Source organism: Choloepus didactylus, chromosome 11 (genome assembly GCF_015220235.1).
Source record: "Choloepus didactylus isolate mChoDid1 chromosome 11, mChoDid1.pri, whole genome shotgun sequence".
Lineage (NCBI taxonomy): Eukaryota > Metazoa > Chordata > Mammalia > Pilosa > Megalonychidae > Choloepus > Choloepus didactylus.
The window spans coordinates 5054927-5080189 of record NC_051317.1 but is presented as its reverse complement, the minus strand read 5'-3'; the positions used below and the strand labels follow the sequence as shown (position 1 = coordinate 5080189).

Here is a 25263-nt window from a genome sequence, read left to right as displayed (position 1 = left end):
TCTAGCGTGCAATTATGAGAATATCTAATTGTTAAGGATGTAAAATGGAACAGTATATACTGAGCAGAGAATTTCAGACAGCAAGATAAACTGCCCAGGGAATCAACAACACAGAGAACTGGGCTGATGGGCAGTGACGATTTCTCTCTTCCCCACTGAGATAGTGGGTAATTACCCTACACTGGCAGGAGTTTTTCTTGGGTTAGCTCTCCCATGGGTATGTTTCACTCTCCAGAGACAATTCTGTATAGAATTGGGTTTGATTCCATTTATACAGCCGACTAAGACTGTAGAAGTTCAAAGTGCAGTGAAGAAAAGGGAAGCAAAAACTCAGAATAAAAATGCATGTGCCTGTTACAAATTACAGTCACACTAGGCTAATATAAACAGTTAATTGGTACTTTTAACATACAAGCCAATAAATGGAATTGTGCACATGAACTATCATAGAGTGTCGGGTTATATCACCAGTTTGGAGTTATGAATGATAAAGAATGGCCATAATATAATAAATACACATGGAGTAGGTAAGCTGCCAGTTTGGCATTATTTATAGTTTTCTTTCACTTATAGTATAGACATGCATTTTTTTAACTATATGTATTTCATTGTCCATCAGTGGTTAAAAAGCAAAGAAATCAGTGAATAAATCTGTTCTAGTTTTCCAATGCTGCTGGAATGCAGAACACCAGAAATGGATTGGCTTTTATAAAGGGGGTTTATTTGGTTACACAGTTACAGTGTTAAGGCCATAAAGTGTCCAAGGCAATGCATCAACAATTGGGTACTTTCAGTGGAGGATGGCCAGTGGTGTCCAGAAAACCTCTGTTAGCTGGGAAGGCACGTAGCTGGTGTCTGCTCCGGAGTTCTGGTTTCAAAATGGCTTTCTCCCAGGATGTTCCTCTCTAGGCTTCAGCTTCTTTCCAAAATGTCACTCTCAGTTGCTCTTGGGGTGCTTGTCCAATCTTAGCTTCTCTGGAGCAAAAGTGCTTTCAAAGGCCGTCTCCAAAATGTCTCTGTAAGCTGAAGCTCCTCTCTTAACACCTGTGTGTTCTTCAAAGCATCCCTCTTGGCTATATAGCAAGCTTGCTCCTTCTGTCTGAGCTTTTATAGGGCTCCAGTGAACTAATCAAGGCCCATGCTGAATGGGTGGGGCCACGCCTCCATGGAAATTATCCAATCAGTGTTATCACCCCCAGTTGGATGGGTTGCATCTCCATGGAAACAATCAAAGAATTATAATCTAATCAACACTAATACGTCTGCCCACACAAGATTGCATCAAAGATAATGGTGTTTTGGGGGATATAATACATCCAAACCAGCACAATATCTCAATAAAATTGCATTTAAAAAAAGACAAAAGATATCAGCTTTACACAACAGCAATAGAATGGATCATGTGATTCCATCTAATTTGCATTGAAACCTTAAAATGTCTTTAAATAAACTAAACAGTAAACCACACAAATAAATACAGAATTTACTGTGTTGAAATTTTGCCAGGTTAGTTTTGATTGAGGCCATTTGACACTGAAGAAAAAGCACAGGCTTAAGGACTGCAGATCTGCCACTTATTAAGATGTGACTGTGGACAAAGTATTTAAACTCTCTACATCTCAGTGCATTCATCTGTCAAGTGGTCATATTGAGAACTAAATTGCTGGGCTACTATGAGATTTAAATGAGATAAAGCATATAAATTATCTGACCCATTGCCAGACAAACAGTAATAAAAGTGATCAATAAGTGCCCTTCTCTTCTGCTTCCCATCAAAACATCCCCTACCCTTTGCACACACAGATGAAGCCTATTTGTGGTTTAAATTATTCTGGCAAAGAGACATTCTTTGATATCATTTAAAAACAGGAGGACTACCTCTTCAGCCCTAGGGTGCTAATTTAAATAACACTCTACATGCATTCATTTAAAAAGAGGCTTACATCAATATCATAATATAAGACATACAGTGATCCTGAGAACTTAAATTATTACTCAAAGTTTGCAAATGAGAAAACCGTTATCTCAAGGTGTTGGAGATTTGCCACAAATGAGACTGCTAACAGTGGCAAGCGAGGACTGACAGCCAAGTCTTCCGACCACCACACATATTCATTAGGGTACATAAGGTTCTAGGACCTGAAGTTAGACACCCCAAGGTTCAGATTCAGGTTTTGCCACAATCTAGATGTGTGACCTTGCATTAAACCACTTAAATTCTCTGTTCCTTAGTTTTCTCATCTATCAAATGATTACAATAATAGTATCATTTTCATGAAGCTGTTGTAACCTATATTATGGAAACCATTAGCCCAATGCCTTGAGCAAAGTCAGTGCTTCATATATATTAACTGTTACTATAAGTCCAGTATTTTTTTTCCCCAGACTAAATGGTGCTACCTAGACAATAGGGTCAAAATGCTTAAAATTCTTTGGAACAAAATATGAGCATTCCCTCCTAGGACTGGAATTAATCTTAAATGTTTACTTTTTTAACTTTCATCCTCAAATTCACTGCAGTATCTTGAATCCTCTTGCCCAAGAACCGTTCCTGTATTTCACGACAAATTTGATGTATGTGTTGAATGAGGGAAGCGTTTGCTTTTTGTAAGAATAGATTTTAACTTCGTAAAGAATTTTGCAGATTTTAATCTGTGTCTCCCCTGTCTTCTCCCTAGGAACTAACTTCACCCTTGCAGAACTGGGAATCTGTGAGCCCTCGCCGCACCGAAGCGGCTACTGCTCCGACTTGGGGATCCTCCACCAAGGCTACTCCCTCAGCACCGGCTCCGACGCGGACTCCGACACCGAGGGAGGGATGTCCCCGGAGCACGCCATCAGACTGTGGGGGAGAGGGATAAAATCCCGGCGCAGTTCCGGCCTTTCCAGTCGTGAAAACTCAGCCCTGACCCTGACTGATTCTGACAACGAAAATAAGTCAGATGAGGAGAACGGTAGGCCGGCTTCTTAAATACCTTTAATGTTCTGGGTACTGCCCAGTGTGGGGCTTGGGAATTTTGTTTGCGTTTTTTAGTATGAGGCGTATGAAATCATTCATTTTCCTTTAACGCGACCTTGCCCACCTACTCTGAGCTGGGGAAAATAAACCAGCAAGTCTCAGGCACACAAGAAATGAGAAAAGAGTTTTAAAATCACACTTTGTTGATAACAACGTATTCAGGTATAGTCTGTTGGTCTTATTAGCAAGTAAATTACATTGCAAAAGAGGCAACTTGATAAACTATGACCTATACCTAGAAATGTCCTCTCTCCACGAGTTTCTAGGTTTTCGTATTGATCTCCCCTTCCCAGTAAATGGCAACCTGGTTTATTTTTTTCATGACAATCTCTTAAGAATCCTACCTTATCGTAGACTTTCATTTCCAGGCGGCAATGCCTCATATCCGTATTGAACATCAAACTTGGGACAGATACACTGAAGTTTAATGATGACAAATAGGAAGAGACTTGTTTTCAGAAAAGTTTTCTCTTATGTGTTTGCTTTCCCCTCGGCACCCATGTAGGTTAATGGCTTCTCACGTCTTCTATCTCAAATCATGATTGCTTATCCATCAGCTTTATAGGTGGGTCTTAATGGAACTTTGAAAATTAAATGCTTCCGATCATTAAGCAGTAAATATAGGGAAGCCTAAGCAAGTCATTAAAGAGATAAGGTGCTTATTTGTGGATTTCTTAGCAACTCAGACTCTATTTAGTCAAAGAAATTTATTAAAAGATAAATTACATTAGATGCAGTTGATTCATGAAGAAAACATCAAATGCTTTTTGGTTCATCATGAATATATTGTGTGTTTGCTAAAAGAATTACCATTAAAATGTTTACACATAGATTAGTTAAGAATGTTTATGTAAAATATTATAAACTTCTGCTAGAGCAGCCTCATGTATTTTCTTGCATTTAAAAAAAAAAAAGAAATTTGCAGGCTGACAGCTTGTTGTGAATGCAAAAGCAAAAGCATAGCTAAATATCATTTTATCTCCAAACCTGTGTTGAAAATACATCATTTCCTAGGTAAGTCACATACATTCAAGAAGACATCATTTTGTTGCATTTAAATATGTGTTTAATTCTGAAATAATTTATTCTACAGTAGGGACAAGGGGATGTGTCTTACTTATGCCACTGTTCATGTAGCTAATCAAGGTGTACACTCAAGGAAAAATCTGTACTTGACTCCTTTTGAATTTTAACAGAATTCTGACTTTTGGCACATTCAACACTCTAAGATGCTTATTTGATGGGAAATTACTTTTAGAAGTTTTCAAAAAGGCATACCTTGAATCCATTTACTGATGTCCTTTTTCAACTTCAGAGTGTGACAGATGCTATTTAAATGGAAGCAGTTTGATTACCTAATAAATAAAATCACATGTAATCTAGGAACCTATGGCACATTTTAAACAAGGTATTTTAGTAAATCTTCTATGATTGGTACTTTTACTGGTTTCATGGGAACCAACTATACAGGAAACTGATTATTTGTATGTATTTTTCACATCTGCATCCTCCTCCTTTTTTTATCTTTTTTATTTTTAAGCTATATACATCTTAATCTCTCAACCAATAAGGGGAGGTTTCCAGTGAAACAGAAGGAGCAAAAAATACTTGCCTTGGATTTAGCTAACAGTGTTATGAATTGGGATAATTTTATAATTAATAATGTCTTTGTTAATGTCTTTTTTCCAATATTATTTGAAACATTATATTTGAACAGTTTTCATCTTGGGGGAGTCCACATAGCTCCTTTATATATGGATAGGAATAAACCCTTACATCTAACATCTCAGTTTTTCCTGAAATGCCAGTTATAATATTACATAAAGTCAGAATTACATAAAGAAAAATGTACTTAGAAGCAGTAAACAACTCATGTGTGTTTTTGTGTGTCTGGCAGAGTACAAAAAAAGGTACTGAAGCCAGAGTTCAAGCCAGGAGATAGATGGTTATTTTAAAAATGGACAGGTAGAATGTATTTTCTTTTCTCATTTTTAAAGTTTTCAATCCTTCACAAATTCAAAAGATGCACATAATGCATGTTATGTTCTCATTTGTGGCCAGAAATAAAAATAAGAAATTTTACATGTCACATCACAAACTCTTTAAGCAAATAAAAAGTGAAGTGCAAGCTACTCTGCAGCCTGAGGTGTTAACTTCAGTAAACTTCTTGCTCTTTCTCTCTGACAAATTCTGTTGAGCTCACAAAGAAATCAATGCTTTTTCACATCAATGATTTTATGAAGTTTGGGAATGTATTATCATATAGATTGACAGTTGCCCCCACTGGTTCCACACCACAGCATGGACACTTACAAAGCCATCATTAATTTCTCACACTTGTACCCAGCAATGGCTTCCTCCATAATAAACACTGTGTCCTTCAGAACCAAATCAATAACCTTTTAGGCATGCCTCTCTTGAAGAAGAAGTAACAAGAATCTATACTTTGAGAAAGCAGCTCTCCGCTTCAGTTTTAGATTGTAAGAATGTTTGGTCATAAAATAACTCTTCTCTGGGATACCATATGTTTGTATTTCATATTTTATCATGGAATCTTGGGGTACCTTGATTTTTACAGTGTTTATTTTAAATTTCCTTTTAAAAAATAGTCTAGATTGTGATTTCGCTGAGCATAGTTTGCAAGTAAAGACAGATCTCATATACCAACTTCCCCTTCTATAGAATGAAACATGCATCCAACCTTTAAAATCATGTAATAAAATTCATGGCTTTGCCGACAGTTCTTCCTAAGCTGATGTTGATTGGGCTTCCTGTGTGCCACTGTGACAAAAATGACCCACTGGTAACTTGACAGTCCCATCATACTGAAACACACAGTTGAATTTGTCTTTTGATTTGCAGTGTAGACGTGATAACCATTGTTATCACGGTGGTCAGCTCTGCGTCTTATACTCACTGTATGGCTGCCAAATCAACATTTTTCTGGCTTTGGGTTGTTTTAAGTAAAGAGAGAATTCTCAGTGTCAGGTTATCTTACCAAGTTCTCTTACGCTGTCTTTAGGGTAACAATGGCTTGGTTGAAAATGGCAATGAGAGCTGAGAACAGTAAGGCTAAAGTTTTGCAGCTGTAAAATTTGACTGTATGTATAGAAAGGGCTTTCCCAGTGATTTTAAATTAGATTCATACCTTTTTTTGGTAATAAATGTCCCACTTAAAATATGTGCTCTCTGAGACCTTATGTATCACCTACGTTATTGAGAAAATGGGGCAGTCACTAAAACACAAGAATAACTAATTGCCTCCTTAAAAATGCGGTATAGCACACACTGTAAAAATCTGTTCTATGTTCTCTTGATTCCCTTAGGCAGTTTCTTTACCTTGGGGATTTAAAAATATCCTTGAGATTTTTTCAGCATAATTTTAGTTTTAGTTATTTTATGGGAAATACAGAAGGTAAAAATAAAAAGACAAAGTAAAGAAGCTTGGCCATAGGACAGGAAGGCAGAAATTACAGAAAACTAAATCTGGCATTGGTAAAGGCTTTGTGAAAATTATTCATCCCTTTTCCTCTCTGCTTCTACCCAAAGTAAATAAGGACAATGTTCATTTTCATCTGCTGTCAATTGGGAAATTTACAAGTCTCATAATGTACTTTGGGGTTGAAAATATAAACGTTGTGTTAATTCCATTGCATTTCAGTCAATGCATTTATAAAACAAGCTGGCTCTCAGCACATAATGGATTTGTGTAAAGTGTATTTGTGGAACGCAGATTCTATTACACTGTGAGTCCTGGTGGCAGAGGTCCGTGGTGTTTCTGTCTTGTCGGGGTTTGAACACACCCAGGTACTCTCTACATGTTAACCGAGGCATGAAGAATGAACCCTGAGGGAAGAAGTATTTTTTTCTCAGTATCCAGGGAGACTGTCTGTAGGTTGCTACTGCCAACCAAGTTTCATTCATTTGCCCTTGAGGTGAGTTTCTTAAATCCTCTTCCTTTCTCTTCAAAAACACAGCTTCTCAATAAACTTAGCTTTAGAGGACCCTGAAGTAAATGTACAAGGCCTGATAGTTGTTTCTTTTTCAAACTCCACTTACTGCTCTTGCATAATTTTAAATTTATTTTTTATTTTATAATTTTCTGTCTTCCTTTCCTCTCTTCCATCCCACATGTAAAAATTACAGAGAGTGCCTAGAACAGACATAAAAACTTACTACTAACCTCAGATATAGCCAAGAACTCATAAATTTGGTCTTAGTAAAGGCAAAAAAGTAAGGAGTAAAAATAGTAAAAGATGTAGCAACCAAGCACATATATTAATATTTAACTGAACTTTTGATTTGATGTGACAACAATTTCTTTTCCAGCCAAATTTTATGAAAAAAGTTTTCTGTGGTGCCTGAAGAAAATATTGTCTCAATCCCTTAAAAACGAAGACCGCCCACCAATGAAAGAAAAAAAGTAAAGCTTTAAAGCCATTTTGATGACAATTAGTTCAAATTGTGTGTGTGTTTTTTTAATACTTGCAAATTTGAAAGAATAACATTTCTAGAGAACAATGTGAAGTGAGTTTCATGTATTGCAAGGCATAAAGGACATGGGAACAAAATGTCAAAGCTTCTCAATCTTGCCCTTTCCTAAATGAAAGGGTGATCTGATTTTAATAACCTTTGTTCAATTCCCTAAAAGTCCAGGTATTAGAGGCTATGGAGGTACCTTATTAAAAAATAAGTTTATTAATAGAAAACTTAAATATTTGGTTATCATAACACTAAAATACAGCAGATAATAATATAGAAGGAGAAGAAAATTTAGGAATATCACATGGTCACCTGACATTGTACAAAGTAAGAAGTGAAAGGAGACCTGTGTGATACTTTACAGAGGTTTAAATTTTGGTTAATTAATCAGTGCTTACTTTAAAGTAGAACACAGTTCTTAGAGGATTGTAAGCTTATGTGTCTTATTTTAGTGCAGCGTGTTCCAGATTGTAAACTTTAGTGGCATGGACTTCAGTTATTTATATATTTCTCTCTTTCCTTTGGTGGTTTCTTTCATGTTTGTCAATGCTCCCAGAGGCTATCAAGCAATGGCTCTATTCAATAAATACAATAAATAGAATGAAGCAGTAAGCCTTACTTTTGGCAAGGGCAGCCTGACTATTACACATGTAATCTCCAGGCCTTTGGGGAGACATTGGGCTTGGTGGATAATCATTTGGTTTTAAGCTGCTGAGTTCCTGGTAGCAGTACTTTGACTTCAGTTGAGTAGCTAAGGCAGTAAAAGGGTGAGAGGCAAAATGTTTTTTGTCCATTCACAATTGGAAGCTCCTTCAGTCAGAAGAGTCACTTTTTTATTTTGGTGGTTGTTTGTCAGGGATGGATTTAAATTTATATAATGGATGGGAAAGATAGGCCATGAATCAATTATTGTGGTAATAAAGAGAATGGGTTAAAGCTAATGGAAATCCTAGTGTAAAGTTTGGGCAATCAGACCAGCATGAGCATGCACAGAAAATAATACCAAACTAAAAAGGGTTGAAAACAGCATATGAAAAGTAATAAGATATTTCAAATACCCATTCTGAAACTGGGATGCCATAAGGGGAAGGAGAAAATTCCAAGTAAAAGATTTGTAAATAAGGTAGAAATGTATAGATATGTAGATATTGTGTATTTATGCTTATGCATAAAGGTAAAAATGTTACTTGTGATTTAATTTTGAGTATTATTTGATGCTAGCCAAAAGAACTGCTAAGAAAACTGTTTACCCTAAAATCAGCATCAAGGGATGTTGAAGGAGTCAAAGGCCAGAGGTGGTAGTTTATGGGCAGAATCCGATCTGTGAATTGTTTTATTTGGTCAGTGCAAAGTTTTTTTTAGATTAGTAACCAACAGTTTAAAAGTGGAAGATTTCATATTAGAAATCTTTATTTTTGACTTTTCTTTTTTATTAGAGATATTTTAGGTTTACAGAAAAATCATGCAGAAAACACAGAGTTCCCACATACCCTCCCTATTATTACCACTCTGCATTAGTGTGGTACATTTGTTACAATTGCTGAAAGAATATTTTATAATTATACTGTTAACTATAGTCCATAGTTTACATTAGGGTTTGCTGTGTTGAACAGTCCTATGTTGTGTTTTGTTTTGTTATAAGTTTTATTCTAGTAACATATACACAATCTAAAATTTCTCCTTTTAACCATATCCAAATATATAATTCGGTGCTGTTAATTACATGCACAATATTGTGATACAGTCACCACCAAGATCCAGTAGCACTGAGCCAGGTTTCCTTCTCTATGAACTGGGTTGATGGAAGCAGTAATCCCAGCAGTTCTAGATGGTCCCAGGTCCCCTAGTTTACCTGAGTTCTCCTAGGCTTTTCTACAAACTTAAGGTCTAGCCTAGCCTTTGTAGGCATTAGAGTTAACAACCCTGACCTGCTGCAAACTTGAGGGAAATCAGAGATAATAAAGGGTGGTGGAGAGAAAGTTAGAAATCAGCAGTTTTAGCTCAATTTACCATTGGTTGAGAATAGTGAGTCTACTTCCTTCACAGAGGTTTGGCACATCTGAGAAAAGGGTTTAATTTTGCAATGCACAATTTCTAAAATATTTCTGAGGCATTTAAATTTAAATGTCTCAAACAAAATGAAATCAAATCAGAAGAATATCAATGTAATTTGGAAAGTAATAGAGTAATTATATGTATGAGGGGCAGGGGTAAGTGAGTGATATTTCCTCTTTGTCTTCTGAAGTAGATGCCCCGAGGTACTGAAAAATTAAGGACAGAATCTTTGATTTAACACTTATACTTAAATCTCTTTTAATGTAAAAGTATCTAGGTAGATTTTTAGGAAATAGAGGGAAAACCTAATTTAAAAACTGTAGTTACTTAGCTGATTGAGGAAAACCCCAGGGCTTTTCAAGAGGAAGCCATTTAAAGAAGAAAATGACTCACTACTAATTATGTTCCATTTTGATCAGGTAAGTGGTTTATGGAGTCCATTATAGAGGAGTAGAAAGCAATAAAGCTAAGGCAAGAAGAAGAAAATGTGTGAATGTGAAGACTTCCTGCACCCCAAGAGAGAAGGACATGGAGGAATGAAGGATAATGCCAAGTATCAGAACAAGTGACAGTCTGAAATGGTGCTCCACCAAGAAATGTTTTTCTATGATTGTAAAAGCAGGATGCTTAAGTATTATTCAGGGACATTGAACATTACCATTGCAATAAACTCTCAGTTCTTCTACTATCCCAAGGATGTCTGTGAAAGAGAAATTAATAATTGGAATACAGGTATGTTTACTAATGCAAAGGGGTGGGGTATTTGAGTTGGCATTCTTTGGAAAATACTAGGTTAAGAGGAAATTTCATGGTGGTTTATACTACCCTGTAGGGACTAGAAAGGTTTGAGACTATAGCATTATTTTTGATTCTGTTAAACATGAAAAAGAGGGGCATGAACTTTCATTGAGAGAGCTAGGCAGTAGGGGAGGTTTGGGAAGTATTTCTATAAAGTGTACTTGTTGCAAGGGATACGCTGCCACACCTTCACTATTCAAAAGGATTTTTGAAATGCATACAACAAAAAAAGACAATTGATGTTTAGAAGACAATGCATGTTGGTTACATAAGCATATTTTAATACAAATGTGATGAAGATAAAACTGTTTTGTTTGATTGATGAAGTATTGTTAAATAATCTTGGTGAGGAGATACTTTAGTATGGGATAAACCTTATTTTATTTCTGTAAATATTTATGAAGTGGCTGCTAGATGTCCAGCATTGGGCAGAACCATTGAGTGTGTCTTTTTGTATGTGTATGTTCATATTGTATGTGCATAGGGTCAGTTTGGATTAGGGATGCTATTAAGAAGTCTAGACATCAAGAAATACAAATTAAACAAATTCTGAGGAGATGGTAATGTAAGGCTGTATATGAAAATACCAAAATGAGTACCGTAGACATTTTATAATGTACAATTTCAGTGAAGGAAGACCTGTGTTGACTGTGTTGACCTTCCTTTGATTTGACCAAAGAGCATGCCCTTTAAAGCCTCAAATCATATGCACCAATTATGTTATCCCAAAGACCATTCCCCAGCCAAATGGTGAGCTGTTCTTTCTAGTGACACGTCCAAACCCACTTAAAACTACCCACTTCCTCTCAATTCCCAAAAGAGAGGTCTTGCTCACAGGAGTGAGTCTGGCAGAGGCATAATAACTTGGTGAAAGATGGATTTCTTTGCATACACAAATATTTTCTCCTAGGTCCCTCCTCCCTTCCCAACCATTCTCCTCTCCCAGGACTTTTCTTATTCACTCTGAAGCCAGCCAAGGCCTCATCACTCTATCTGTGCACTAATTTCTTTATTATTTCTCATTCACTGTTGTTAACATTGGTGGGATAGTGTGAAACAAAATGGTTTCTAAAGTAGGGTTTGAGCATAATTTGGATGCAGGAAAAATTTTAAAACTTCTATTTATATTTCTTGTCTTTTCATTTATTTTTTAAAATGTCTATTTTTGTGTGTGATATAATGCATGTAATAATATTTGCGTGTTTGGATGTATATATCATATACATCCAAACACGGATGTATATGATACATTACATATTGCAGAAGTATATATATTGGATGGGCATCCAAAAGTTTTGTATTGATACAGGTGTATCAAAAATGTTAACTGAATGTTGTTCTAGGCATTTTATTTCCCAGAATATAAAGTCTGAGCAGCCAGTCTCTCCATGGAAATATTTGGATAATACTTTATCTTGTGGCAATCTGATAGATTTTCGTTCTAAATGATTGTTTATGATCATCTGCCATCTGTGCTGACCATAACTTACTCTTCTTTTTTGGTACAATTCCTATTTTCTAAAAATATCTTGTATTCTCTCAGTTCCTTATGTTGGTTTTCACTTCTGACACAGATTAAAATATTTACTTGGTTGTTTGTTGAAGAAACCAAACACCCCGATGCATTTACAGATGAATGCCTCTCCATTCTAAATAGAGGAATAAGAAAAGAAACCACATGTGTATGTCCGCAGACTGGTATAGTAGGAACAGCTTTGAGGGGGTGAAGGTTTTTTTTTTATTTATTTAATTTTTATTGGGATTGTTCAGATACCATAGTTATCCAAAGATCCAAAGTGTACAATCAGTTGCCCCTGGTACCCTCATACAGCTGTGCATCCATCACTGCACTTAATTTTTCTTCAATTTTTAGACACTTTTCATTACTCCAGACAAGAATTAAAGTGAAAGATGAAAAAAAAAAAAAAAAGAAAAAAGAAAAGGAACCGCGAATCCTCCCATATCCCTAACCAACCCTCTTCAATTGTTGACTCGTAGTGTTGGTATAGTGCATTTGTTACTGTTTATGAAAGAATGTTGTAATACTACCTACTGTAGTATATAGTTTGCAATAGGTATATATTTCTTCCCTATATGCCCCTCTATTATTAACTTCTAGTTGTATTGTCTTACATTTGTTCTGGTTCATGGAACAGTTTTCTAGTATTTGTAAAGTTAATCATGGATATTGCCCACCATAGGATTCAGTTGTGTACATTCCCATCTTTTGACCTCCAGCTTTCCTTCTGGTGACATAAATGACTCTGAGCTTCCCCTTTCTACCTCATTGACGCACCATTCGGCACTGTTTGTTATTCTCACGTCTTGCTACTGACACCTCTGTTCATTTTCAAACATTTAAGTTCATCCTAGTTGAACATTCTGCTCATTATAAGCAACCACTCCCCATTCTTAAGCCTCGTCTTGGTACCTTATTTTTCATGTCTATGAGTTTACATATTATAATTAGTTCTTATCAGTGAGACCCTGCAATATTTGTCCTTATGTGTTTGGCTTATTTCACTCAGTACATTGCCCTTGAGGTTTTGTCATCAACCCACTTTTTTTTTTTTAAGATGGTTTTGTTCACACACCATACACTCCATCCTAAGTAAACGATTGATGGTTCTCTGTATGGTCACATATTTATGTGTTCACCACCTTCACCACTATCTATATAAGGGCATCTACATTTTTTCCACAAGGCAGGAGGGAGAGTCAGAGAAGGTAGAGAGGCAAAAGAAAGAGGAAAAAAAATGACAGCTAGGAAGTAGCAAAAGGAAAAGTAACCTTAAATCAAAGTAGAGTAAAGAGTCAGACAACACCACCAATGTCAAGTGTCTGACGTGCCCTCCTATCCCCCACTCTTATCTGCATTTACTTGGTATATCGCCTTTGCTACATTAAAGGAAGCATAATACAATGATTCTGTTAGTTACGGTCTCTAGTTTACGTTGATTGCATCCCTCCCCCAATGCCTCCCCATTTTTAACACCTTGCAAGATTAACATCTGCTTGTTCTCCCTCATAAAAGAACATATTTGTACATTTTATCACAATTGTTGAACACTAGATTTAGCCAAGTTACACAGTCCCAGTCTTTATCTTTCCTCATTTCTTCTGGTGTCTCACATGCTCCCAACCTTCCTCTCTCAGCCTTATTTATAGTTATCTTTGTTCAGTGTACTTACATTGCTGTGCTACCATCTCCCAAAATTGTGTTCCAAACCACGCACTCCCGTCTTCTCCTATCACTCTGTAGTGCTCTCTTTAGTATTTCCTGTAGGGCGGGTGTCTTGTTCACAAAGTCTCTTATTGTCTATTAGTCGGAAAATGTTTTGAGCTCTCCCTCATATTTGAAGGACAGCTTTGCTGGATATAGGATTCTTGGTTGGCGGTTTTTCTCTTTCAGTATCTTAAATATATCACACCACTTCCTTCTTGCCTCCATAGTTTCTGCTGAGAGATCTGTCTTATTAAGCTTCCTTTGTATGTGATGGATTGCTTTTCTCTTGCTGCTGTCAGGATTCTCTCTTTGTCTTTGACATTTGGTAATCTGATTATTAAGTGTCTTGGCATAGGCCTATTCAGATCTATTCAGTTTGGAGTATACTGCACCTCTTAGATCTGTAATTTTATGAATTTCTTAAGAGATGGGAAATTTTCATTGATTATTTCCTCTGTTATTGCCTCTGTCCCTTTTCCCTTCTCTTCTCCTTCTGGGACACCAATGATACGTACATTCTTGTACTTTGTTTCATCTTTAAGTTCCCAGAGACGTTGCTCATATTTTTTCATTCTTTTCTCCATCTGCTACTTTGCGTGTAGGCTTTCAGGTGTTTTGTTCTCCAGTTCTTGAGTGTTTTCTTCTGCCTCTTGAGATCTGCTGTTGTATGTTTCCATGATGTCTTTCGTCTCTTGTGTTGTGCCTTTCATCTCCATAGATTCTACTAGTTTTTTTGAACTTTCGATTTCTGCCTTATGTATGTCCAATGTTTTCTTTACAGCCTCTATCTCTTTTTCGAAATCTTCTCTAAACTTTTTGAATTGATTTAGCATTAGTTGTTTAAATTCCTGTATCTCAGTTGAAGTGTATGTTTGTTCCTTTGACTGGGCCATAGCTTCATTTTTCTTAGTGGAGATTGTAGTTTTCTGTTGTCTAGGCATCTGACCTCCTAGGCCACCCCAATCAAGTTTTCCCAGATGAGAACAGGCTCAGGTCACAGAAGGAGGAAACATTCAGTATCTGGTTTCCCTGATGGTTTTTCTTAGAGAATTGATACACCTGTGCTTTTCTGCCTGGCAGGTGCAACTGTCAGCCTGTCACCAGCAGGTGTAAGAGGGTGTGGCCTGTGGTTCTTCTCCCCCAGGTTTTGGGGTCTGGTTCCGGAAAGGCAGGCAGTAGAGCTGAGCCCCTCCCTTTCCTCTTGGGAAGCTATGCCCCTTCCAGAGAGGTCATCTGCATATCAATAAGTTCTTTGTTTCTCTGGCTCTGCTGATCAAAGTGTTTTGATTTTAAAATGGCTGAGGCTGTCTTTACTGCAAAGCGCTGCTGGCTGAAAACAGCTGAGGTTTTCTCCACAGAGAGAGAAAGGGACAGAAAAGCTCCCAGGTTCATCCGTCAGCCAGAGATAGCACCTGATCCTCTGGGCTCCCCATCCTGAGACAGATATGTCCCCTGACTCTCCCAGGGTCAGTTGTCACCAAAAGCCTCTGTCTGCTTCTTGAGGATTCACTGTCTGTATTGAGCAGTTAATATTAAAACCCCAGTTGGAGCTGGGCTGAGAGAGTGCTGTTCTCTAGCACCGTGAGGCTTCCATGAGGGAGGGGCTCTTGGCTCTCGGCTCTCAGCATGGGTCCGCAGTTTTTACTTATAGATTTTATGCTGTGATCTCAGGCATTCCTCCCATTTCAGGTTGGTGGATGATGAGTGGACAGTCACATTTGTCTCCCCGCAGTTATTCCAGGTTATTTACTAGTTTTTGGGTCATTTATGAATTGTTCCAGGGGGGACTAACAGTCTTCCACTCCTCTCTATGCCGCCATCTTAGCTCCTAATGAGGAGGTGGAGTTTTAATTAAGTTTGTAAACAATGTAAAATATATATGGCATAGAAATATACATATGTAAAATGTATAATATGTAAGTATTAAAATTTATATAGACAGGTTATACAGAAAAGCATAATGAAGAATAAAAAAAATTACTTGTAAATAGCTAACCAGAAATACTTTTACAGAATTGGTATCATGGATTACAAACCCTTAGGTAGCCTTATTTTTTTTATGAACTATATTATAAACATTTCCCCATTACGTTAAATATTCTCTGCAATATTTAAGGGGTGCATAGTACTCCTTGAGCATAATAAACTTCCTCAATCTTCTTTCACTGGGCATTTAACTTGTTTTATCATTGAGGTAATGAAGAATGGTGTGATGAGTACAATCCTTATAGCTAAAATTCTTGTGCACATCCCTAATGATTTCTTTAGAATAAATTCCTGTAAGTAGAGTTTGAGCTTATAAGGTTATGCAAAATCATAATACTGTTTAGCCACTTGCCTTATAGGAAAGTTTACGCTTCTGACAGCATGTACGAGAATGATCCTGGCACACACACTCTTCATGCTCAGAAATCAATGGAAACTGTTACTAATATTTTTTCCCATTTTATTGATGAAAATACTGTTATTCTAGTTTTCACTTATTTTAGTATGAGTGAGTTGGAGCAACTTTCCATGCATTTATTGGCTATTTGTACTTCTTTTTTACATTGTTTTTACTTCTTATTTTATGGTTTGTATTTTTTCTCCAAATGAGAAGAGGTCTCAATAATTCTTCTCATTTTTTAATTGGTATTAACTTTTTACGATGCCTGCAGTCTTCTCAGAGTAAGTCACCTAAGCCTCCTGTTGCACCTGGTTAGCTATTCAGATGGTTTAAAATGTTCATTTATTGGTGTGAAAATTGCTTGGCTACCTTTTCAAAAACATGCTACAGTTTTTCTCTAGGCTGAACACTATATGATCTGCATTATTTTCAAATTGTTTGACTTCGCGGGCTCAGAAATCAGGGCTAGCTGGAGAACCATTTAAAATGGTTGCATTAACCAAAGAAGAAAAGCTAGCCCTGAATAGGATAGGGATTTTTTTTTCCATATTAAATATTTCAACTGTTGTTCAGAATGCAGGACTTTATTTCAGACTGTTAATTTATTACAAACCAAGGATAGAATTGCATTCCACGTGATGAAAGGAAATTCACGTCTGCTAAGACAATCTGCAAGGCACCTTGATGAGATAGAATCAAGTAAATGATGTATTAAATATTCTTATAACTTCTTCCATCTATGGTGCCTTTGATTCAATGAGGTTAGCAATCATAAACACAGTGGTATCCTGCCATTGGTATTTTTACAAAATAGGTAGTTCTGCATGCAGTAAGATAAATATCTCAGTAATAAAGAAATACTCTGAAAATAATCATGTGGAAGAAATTACTATTATAATAAGCATATGGCTCTGCTAATATACAGTGTTGCTTAATAATTGATGTTATAGAAAAAAATAGCAGAAAAATTCCTATATTCTTTGGCTTCCCTTGTATATTCAGAATGGTAAAGACCCCAGTGAAATGCAGAACAATTAAGACAGTGCAGGCTGTCTTCCACTTCTGCTGATACACATTTATGGCTATGAACAACAAGGCACATTGGGAAGGCAGGAAGTATACAAATCAACTTAATCTGTCCCATTGTGGTATTTCAGGCCCTCTATAATATAGTCCAATTTTATGATTTTAGCCCTTGCTCCCTCTACGCCTCTAAAAATATTTTCAGTTCCTGCCCAACTGGGCTACTTAATTTTCCAGAACATACTCTTTCCTCATCTGTGTCTTTTCACATCCTGTTCCCTTTGCTTACAGTGCTATCCCCAAACCTCAACATCCATCACATTCCCACCCATCACCAAAGAACTTATCTAAGATGCCAAATCCTCTATGAAATCATTCTGGTCCCTCTAATGTCATATGCAGTCCCATTCCTTTGAATTCTTTTGCAATCTTAAATTGATTTCTTCTGGAAGTTCAGATAAATGGTGAGGCCTTCATCAAGGTAGAGAAACAGTTTGAGGTGCATTTTGGAGTAGACTGTAGAGAACTTGATTTAAGATTGAAATGGAGGAGTGATAAAAAGAAGCTATCAGGGATTTCTGACTTGAGAAATTGCATGGATTCCTAAGTACTGAGGTGGGGAATTTTTAGAGGACAGGATTTGGGGACCGACCAAGAGTCCCATTTTGGACATTGTTAAGTAATGTAAGACTTATAAGTACAGGAGTCATAAGGGTAGTTGTAGTATTTATTAAGAATGAAGCATATAGATGAGGTCTGGACCTAAGACACTGATATGAGAATTAATAGCATAACAGTGATACACACACATACGAATCACACATATTCACTGAAATAGATAAGCTCATTCAGAGAGAAAGTTAGAGAGAAAAGAGGGGAGTGCCAGAAGCAAATTCTAAGTAACCTTCACATTTGGGGTAGAGGAGAAGAACACACAAAAGATACTGAAATCACACTGGCTTGCACATAGTAATACTCTAGTCATTCCTGCTTACGTGATGTGATTTTCATTATGGATCCTACTGACCCCCGTTTTCGATGTGGATACAAAATTTCTCAAGTCCAAGTTGCCCTGTTTCTTTTCCCTACATGACCCTGCTGAAAGGGGATAAAGGGAGGACAGAGAGGGGAAAAGAGGGTGGGAAAAAGAGAGAGAAAAAGAGAAAGAAAGAAAATGCTATGTTAGAAAGTGATAAATGCTGTGGAAAAAAAAAAGTATAGAGAGTAAAGGGAGTTGGGAGTATGAGGTCATGGGAGTTTTGCAGCATTAAATGGGGGATCAGGGAAGGCCTCATAGAAAAGCTGACATTTGAACAAACACTTAAAGGAGTTTAGGGAGTTAGGTGGGTAAAGGAATTGACTATGAAGATTTCTGGGAATATACCATTCCAGTTAGATAAAAAAGCTAATATGAAGAATTTGATGAGGGCGTATTCCTGGTGTGTTCAAGGAAGTCTGAGTACTGCAGCAAAATGCAAATTGGAAAGAATAGGAGAAAATGAGGACAAAGAGGTAAAGATGAAGCCTGGTTTCTGAGGGCTTTGTAGATGATTTAAAACTGTGGCCTTTATTTTGAGGGAAATTGATACCCATGCAGGGTTTTGAGTTTTGAGGAGTGATGAGATCTGAGTTCCATTCAAGAGGATCACATTGGCTATTGTGTTGAGGATAGAGTGAAGGAAGGAAGGATGTGGAGGCAACTTAGGAGACTGTGAAGTAATCAAGGCAAAAAAAATGATGGTACCCAGGACCAATGAAAATGGTGAGAAGTGATTAGATTCTCAATATATGCTGAAGGTAGAGGCAGTAATATTTCCAGAAGTATTGGATAAGTGTGTGGGAAAAAGATATATCTAAGATGGCTCAGAGTTCTTTGGCCTGAGCAACAGGAGGTATGGCTTTTCCAACAGCTGAAATGATAAATTCCATCAACTGAAACTGAAGTGGAACAATTTTTGGAGTGGTAAGTGGTGAAATTCTAGTTGGGGTGGGGTTAATAGAGAATGGAAGGAGAAGAACTGAAGACACAAATAAAGACAACTCTTGCCATGAGTTTTGCTGTAAATGTGGAAAGGGGTTCAGAGAATTTCTTTAATAGGAGAATTAATTCTATGTTTGTATGCTGGTGAGAATGATCCAGTAGAGAAGGAAAGATTGATTGAAGATAGCAAGGGGTCAGGATCTGTTGCACAAGTACAAGAGCATGAGAAATTCATCTATTTTAAAGGGGGTGGGAGGATAGATTTTGATAGGTGGGTAGATAGGTGGTAGATGTCTGTGGGATCTCTACTGATTATTTCAGTTTTCTCAGTGATTTGGGAACCATGGTCATCAGCTGAGAAAGAGGATAGAGGAGAAGGTGTTAGAGACTCAGAGGTAAGTGTAAAGTTGTATCGAAGAGTGGGGATATTATTCTTCATTGTCAGTTGTTTGTGTGTGTGTTTAAGACACATTCTGCTAACAAGTGCATGCGTAAAGTAGGCAAAGTTTTATTTGACTAGTGCTGTGACTTTACCCAGCTATTAAATACCATGAAGCAAGAGAAGCATAAGGAATTACAGGGAGAAGTTATGATTATAATGATTTAATATGAAAATTATTCTAAGGATGAGAGTTGAGAACATCATGAGGATGAAAAAAGGTCATAGAGCCAATAGATTGGTGGTCCCAGGGGGTGTCAAAGGACTAATGGGGTCAGAGTACAAGAGAGACTGAAGTGGGAAGGTAAGCAGTAATGATTAGAGAGTGGGTTGCATGAAGTTGAGATATGGGAAAGGTTGTGGTTATCAGTAATGACAAGGTTTGATTATGAGTATATGCAGCTGAGACTGAAGGGAAGAAAAGATCAATGGTATGAACAGTTCAAATAAATGAAGGTCAGGGTGTTGGAGGGGTTGCCTATGTGCATACTGAAATAACAATGAGTGCATACCAAAGGACTACTGAATGAGTTACACAGAGCCAGAAACAAGGAGGCATGATGGAGAAGGTAAGAAGAGGTGTCTGTGAATGATGGCAATAATAAGATGGATTTTATGATATAATCTGATGTCAAGAGATTCAAAGCTGAGGATGTTTACAGAGGGTTGACAGAAAGTGGTCTACCGGTGACAAGAAGCAACATATGCCTCTATTTCATCTTCAGTCCCAGTGGTATGAGGGCTCAGGGAAGAAAACCATCACTACCTGATAGCACCTTAGGGCAAGCTGTGTCCTTGGGGAAAAACAAGATTTCCACTGGAGCAAAAACGTGAAATGAGCATTTGGAGAAATGGTGGTGATTCTTGCGCTGATTGACATATAGAGGGATAAAAGACGTAATAAGGATTTAAGGCAGATAGGGAAGGCAAGGATTTGGATATTAAGGGTAGGGAGGGATGAGTCTGTAGAACTCCTCTCAACCCCTGATGATGGGAGAGAAGGACGAGGAAAGGTATGGTTTAATCCCTAGTGTGCAAGTTCACTGATGATCTTCGAGAAATAGACCCTATCTGTTTCTCTCATTTCAGAAAGGTATCAAATTTTGATGCTGAGAAGAGTCTGAAGAAGATATAGTGTCAGTCTTTAGTACAAAGAACTCAGTGTCCTTGGGGGACCCTTTTTAATAGTTCCTATTAAAGAAGGAAGGGACATTTTCCAATACACTGTAAGAAATCTTGAAGATAAGGGGACCACATCTTATTCATGTATGTTTCTTCAGAATCTAGCACATTGTTTGTCAGGTTGAATCATGAAAATGTGGAAGGGAGGGAGGGGAAAAGACAAAAGTTAATAGAAGGCAAACTGAAATAGATGAAAGATTAGAAAATAGCTTACTTGGTAAAGCCACACTCATTAGGAGATCTATGTCCTTGTGCATTTATTTTAATAAAGTTTGTCTCAAAATAATCGCAGAACATACTACAATGCTTAAAAATAACTAATGAAAGAAAAAAGACTGCTTTAGAGATTATTATAATCCATTGTGTAAAGCAAAGTATGGAATCCATGAAAGATACGTTTTGTTGATTAAGAATTAAACTTAGCATTGACTGTATGTGTGTCCATTGTTTAGTTCAAAACAGACACTTTTCATTTTGACGAGGCAATAACTTGATAAGTTAACAATTCAGGGAGGGATGTGAGAAATGATGGGGAGGTCATTTCACACCTAAAGGAAAATATGTCTTATATAATAGGGTGTGAAATACTGTTGCTAGTCCTGCTGGAATCGTGGGTTAAGAAAGAGGGATTTCTGTGCTTTGAAGATACCAGGATGACAACTTCATCTCGTGTACCTTTGTTGGATTCACTGAAATTTGTATCATGGAAAAGCAGCCTCCAAAACGTGTCTCGGGATCATTTTCTCGAGGACCCATTAAGTGGGTCTGATCCTTTAAAATGTCAAAGATTTCTATCACAATCTTCCCTAGGAAAATGATACCTATACCCAAGACCGTGGCCTTCTTTCTATTCCCATGTTGTTCTTGTAAAAAGAAAAAGAGGTGTTATGAAGAAAATAGGAAATCTATATACTATGATGATATAACACCTTAATGGGAGCGGCTGGAGTAGAAAAAGTCTAGAGACACAAGTTCTTGTCCTAGCTCTGCCACTAACTAGCTGTATGGCTGAGGGCAATGGACCTAATCTCTCCTAGTGTTGATATTTGTTATATACTACAAATAATGATATTGTAGTACGAATACATTGGAGGCAGGGTAGCATGGCTATTAAGTGCAGGAATTTGGAAGTCAGAGACCCTTGTTTCTTCATCTGTAAAACGGGGTTAATAGTTTCTCCCTTATTCTTGGTGCCATTATTGAAAATGAGATAAGGTATATAAGACTCAGCAAAGTGCCTGGTACCTGGTAAATACTCCGTGCATGGTACTGATAATTTTTTATTTTACCATTTTTTAAATAAATTTTTCTGATGCCCTATTTAATCATTTTAGGACACTTTTAAAGTTTATAGATTCATCACATTAGTAATTATACATGGTGTCTGGTGTCTCCTTCATAACTCTTGGCCATCGGGTCCTTGGGCAGAAGTGTGAATGCCTGTTCTTGCGTTGATCCTCAGTAGACGATAAAGACAACAGGGATGAGGTAATTGCCACTTGGAGTGGCTGTCCTCTTTTTCTGGGAACCTGTCACAATTGTGAGGTCTGCCTGGTATATCAAAAAGGGATTCCAAAAGGTGATTTCATTTTTGCTTTCGTTTTGTTCTTCAAGGAAAGGGAGTTAAATATTAATTAAGAAGTCTATTCCAGTAAATATGGAGATGTAGCCAATCCTAGAGTCACAGAGTTTATGATAAAAGGAGCTGTGAAAGGCATCAAAGCCAATAATGAGCCAGGACGAGTGATGTGAGGAGCAGAATGAGAGATGCGGATGAGATCAAAATATCCAAGAAGCCCAATCATAGTCTGCAAGTGCAGAATGCATTTAACTACAGAATATGCAGCATCACTCATTTTGAATACAAGTCATCAGACATTTATTGAATATCTAGTACATGCTGGGAACTGAAAATACAAAGATAAATTTCACATGATCCCTGCCTTCAAGTAACTCACATCCTAGCAGGAAGAAAGAGACCTAAATAGTTAGAGGAGGTAGAATAATACAGTGTTTAAGCACATTTCTTTGGAATGAGACTAACTGGATTTAAAGCTCAGTTCTGCCACTTTCTAGTTTTTGGGACTTGGAAGATTGCTTCATCTTCTGTGAGCCTGAATTTCTTCATTGGAAAATGGAAGTACCTGCCCATGGATTTGTTGTGAGCAGTAAATGACTAAAATGTTGGATATGGGCTTAATGTAATACCTACTACCTAGTAAAGGCAACATAATACATATTATTACATGATTAAAGGTTTAACAAAGAAATTAATATTTGGGCTATGCCTTGAAGATAAAATTGTTTCAGTTCAGAAATTGTATGAGTGACATCTTCAGATATCAGAATTATGAGCTCAGAGCTGTGAACATGTGTGTTATGGTCAAGGAATGATGGACAATGCCATAAGAGAGGAGAGGATGTTGGGGTGGAGGGGCACTTGGAGGTGAATGAAGATGAGACTGGGAAGTTAACCCTGGGCCAGATTTTGAAAAACTTAGAATTGCATGACAATAAGCAAATGGGGGCCACTGAATATTTTTAACAAATAAGTGGTTTGGTTGTATTTACATTTTAGAAAAATCATTCTACATGCAAAATATATATTGGGAGGAGGAGAACTTGGAACAGAAAGAGGAATTAGAAGGCTCATGGTTGATAATCTAGGGATCTAGGTCAATGAGAGTGATGGAACGAGGTAAAAGGAGGTTTCTCACGCAACTTGACAAGAGCTAGCAACTGATTGGAATGGGCAGAATTAGATTGATAGGGAGGATTCAAGAGTGACTCTAAGGATTACAATTGGAATGACTGGGTTAGAAGAAAGTGCGTACATGAAATAGAGACTGGGAGGAGAACGTCTAGCAGAGTAAAAAAATTTGGTTTTAGAAAATATTGAATCTCAGTTGTCTTGGTGACTTCTATGCAGGGTTGTTAAATGGGCAATTGGAAATGCAGTAATGAAATAAGGCAGCGAGTGCAGCCTGGAAATAGAGATAGGGAGCAATCATTCATTGGTTATAATTGGGATACATCAGGAAATGCGAAACCAGCAGAGAGGATGCAGGATCAAGGGCAGGATCCTGGAAATGCTGCCTGTCAGGGATGATCCATGAGAGAGGAGCTAGCAGAGGAGATCTAGAAAGGACACTCAGAGAAGAATGCAAATCTGTTCTTTTCCTGGAGGAAGGGACTATCAAGAAGAGCAAGGTCAACTATGCTATAAGCTGCAAAGTGTTTAATTAGGATGGAAGCTGAGGCAAGGCCTTTGAATTTGGCATTGATAGCACTTGAAGGAGCATTCTGGGGTGAGGTGGGTGCAGATGCTTGATTAGAATGGCTAAAGAAGAGGTGAGTGTAACGAAAATGAAAGCAGAGGGCAAGTGTTATACCCCATAGAAATGTAAAGACCTTCCATTTCCTGTTCAAATGTCTCATATACTGTAGATGATCTAGCATTGTCTTTTGCTGTGTGTACTCTGAGGTTTACAACTTAAAGGAGTGATGCTAAATGATGATTTTCATCATATTCTGACCAAGAGGATTTTGATTTAGAGCAAGGATACGTATGAAGTTGGGTCAATGCTTGGAATCACTTAAATTAGAGCTCGAGGAATTGCATTTGTTGAGAATCATGGACAGTGAGAAGGATTTTCATAATTTATATAGCACTTGGGACTTATTATAAAACAACAAATGTTTAGTTTTAAAAACGTAGTAAAATGATTAAATAAAAGGCTGTCATGCATAGCTTAAAAAGTAGCTCCTTTGCAAGCTTAACAATGAATTTTAATCTAAAACACTCCCCTCAGTTGTGTCATTACTTAGAAATTACACCAGCTTTTTGATAATAGATAGGCTTCAGTGATTCATTTATAACTGAAACAATAAAAAAAAACCTCTGAAAAATGCTGACTTTCCAGGTTTCGGGGTGGGAGTGAATTTTCTTATCAGAACCCTAGTATTTCAAATTTTGAAAAGCAGCATAAAATTCCCTGACAAAGTTAGTTTTGTTGGTGATGGTTCAGTTGGTTGGTTTGTTAGTTATTTAATTAGGTAGTTAGTTAGTTTTGGCTATTTTCGATTGTAACTTCAGCTTGTCCTTGTCATTTCCCTAGTAGTTGAAGAGAAATTAACGTGTAGGAGTTCAGAACTCTGTAGAAAGTATATTCTCTTTCCTACTCCCTCTCACCTCCCCAGTCAGCAAATGCATAGTTAACAGCCCTTCTTCCTACCTCCTCCTTGCCTCTTTCCCTCCCTCCCTCCCTGCTTGCTTGCTTGCTTCCTTCCTTCCTTCCTTATTTTCCTCCTCCTTTCCTTCCTTTCCTCCTCCTTCCCTCCCTCCCTCCCTTCCTTCCTTCTTTCCTTCCTCCCTTCCTTCCTTCTTTCCTTCCTTTCTCCCTTCTTTCCTTCCTTTCTTTTATTCTTTAATAGGACCTGCCATATATTCCAATAGTTCTTTTTTTAATCACTTTAAAATAAGACAAGAGTGGCAGTTTCATTTTTTAAAATAAAAGAATTGATTAAAACTTGGGTTTGGGATTCAGACAGACCTGGATTTACCTCTTCCATTTAAAAACTGGGTATCAGCCAGTCTTAAACTTTCAAAGATTCTCTTTTGGCTTTTGTGAAATGGCAATAGAGAATTTTATGTCCATTCTAGAAAGCTGTT

General features: G+C 37.3%; 1 protein-coding gene across 1 annotated transcript in view; it reads left to right on the top strand.

The window, feature by feature from the left end:
• The window catches only part of TENM2 (teneurin transmembrane protein 2), a 1024030-nt gene that overhangs the window by 93914 nt on the left and 904853 nt on the right, over window positions 1–25263 (top strand). Inside the window, exon 2 of the mRNA XM_037799530.1 lies at window positions 2679–2954. Within this exon, the coding sequence (XP_037655458.1) occupies window positions 2679–2954 (276 nt within the window). The remainder of the gene's footprint in view (window positions 1–2678; window positions 2955–25263) is intronic.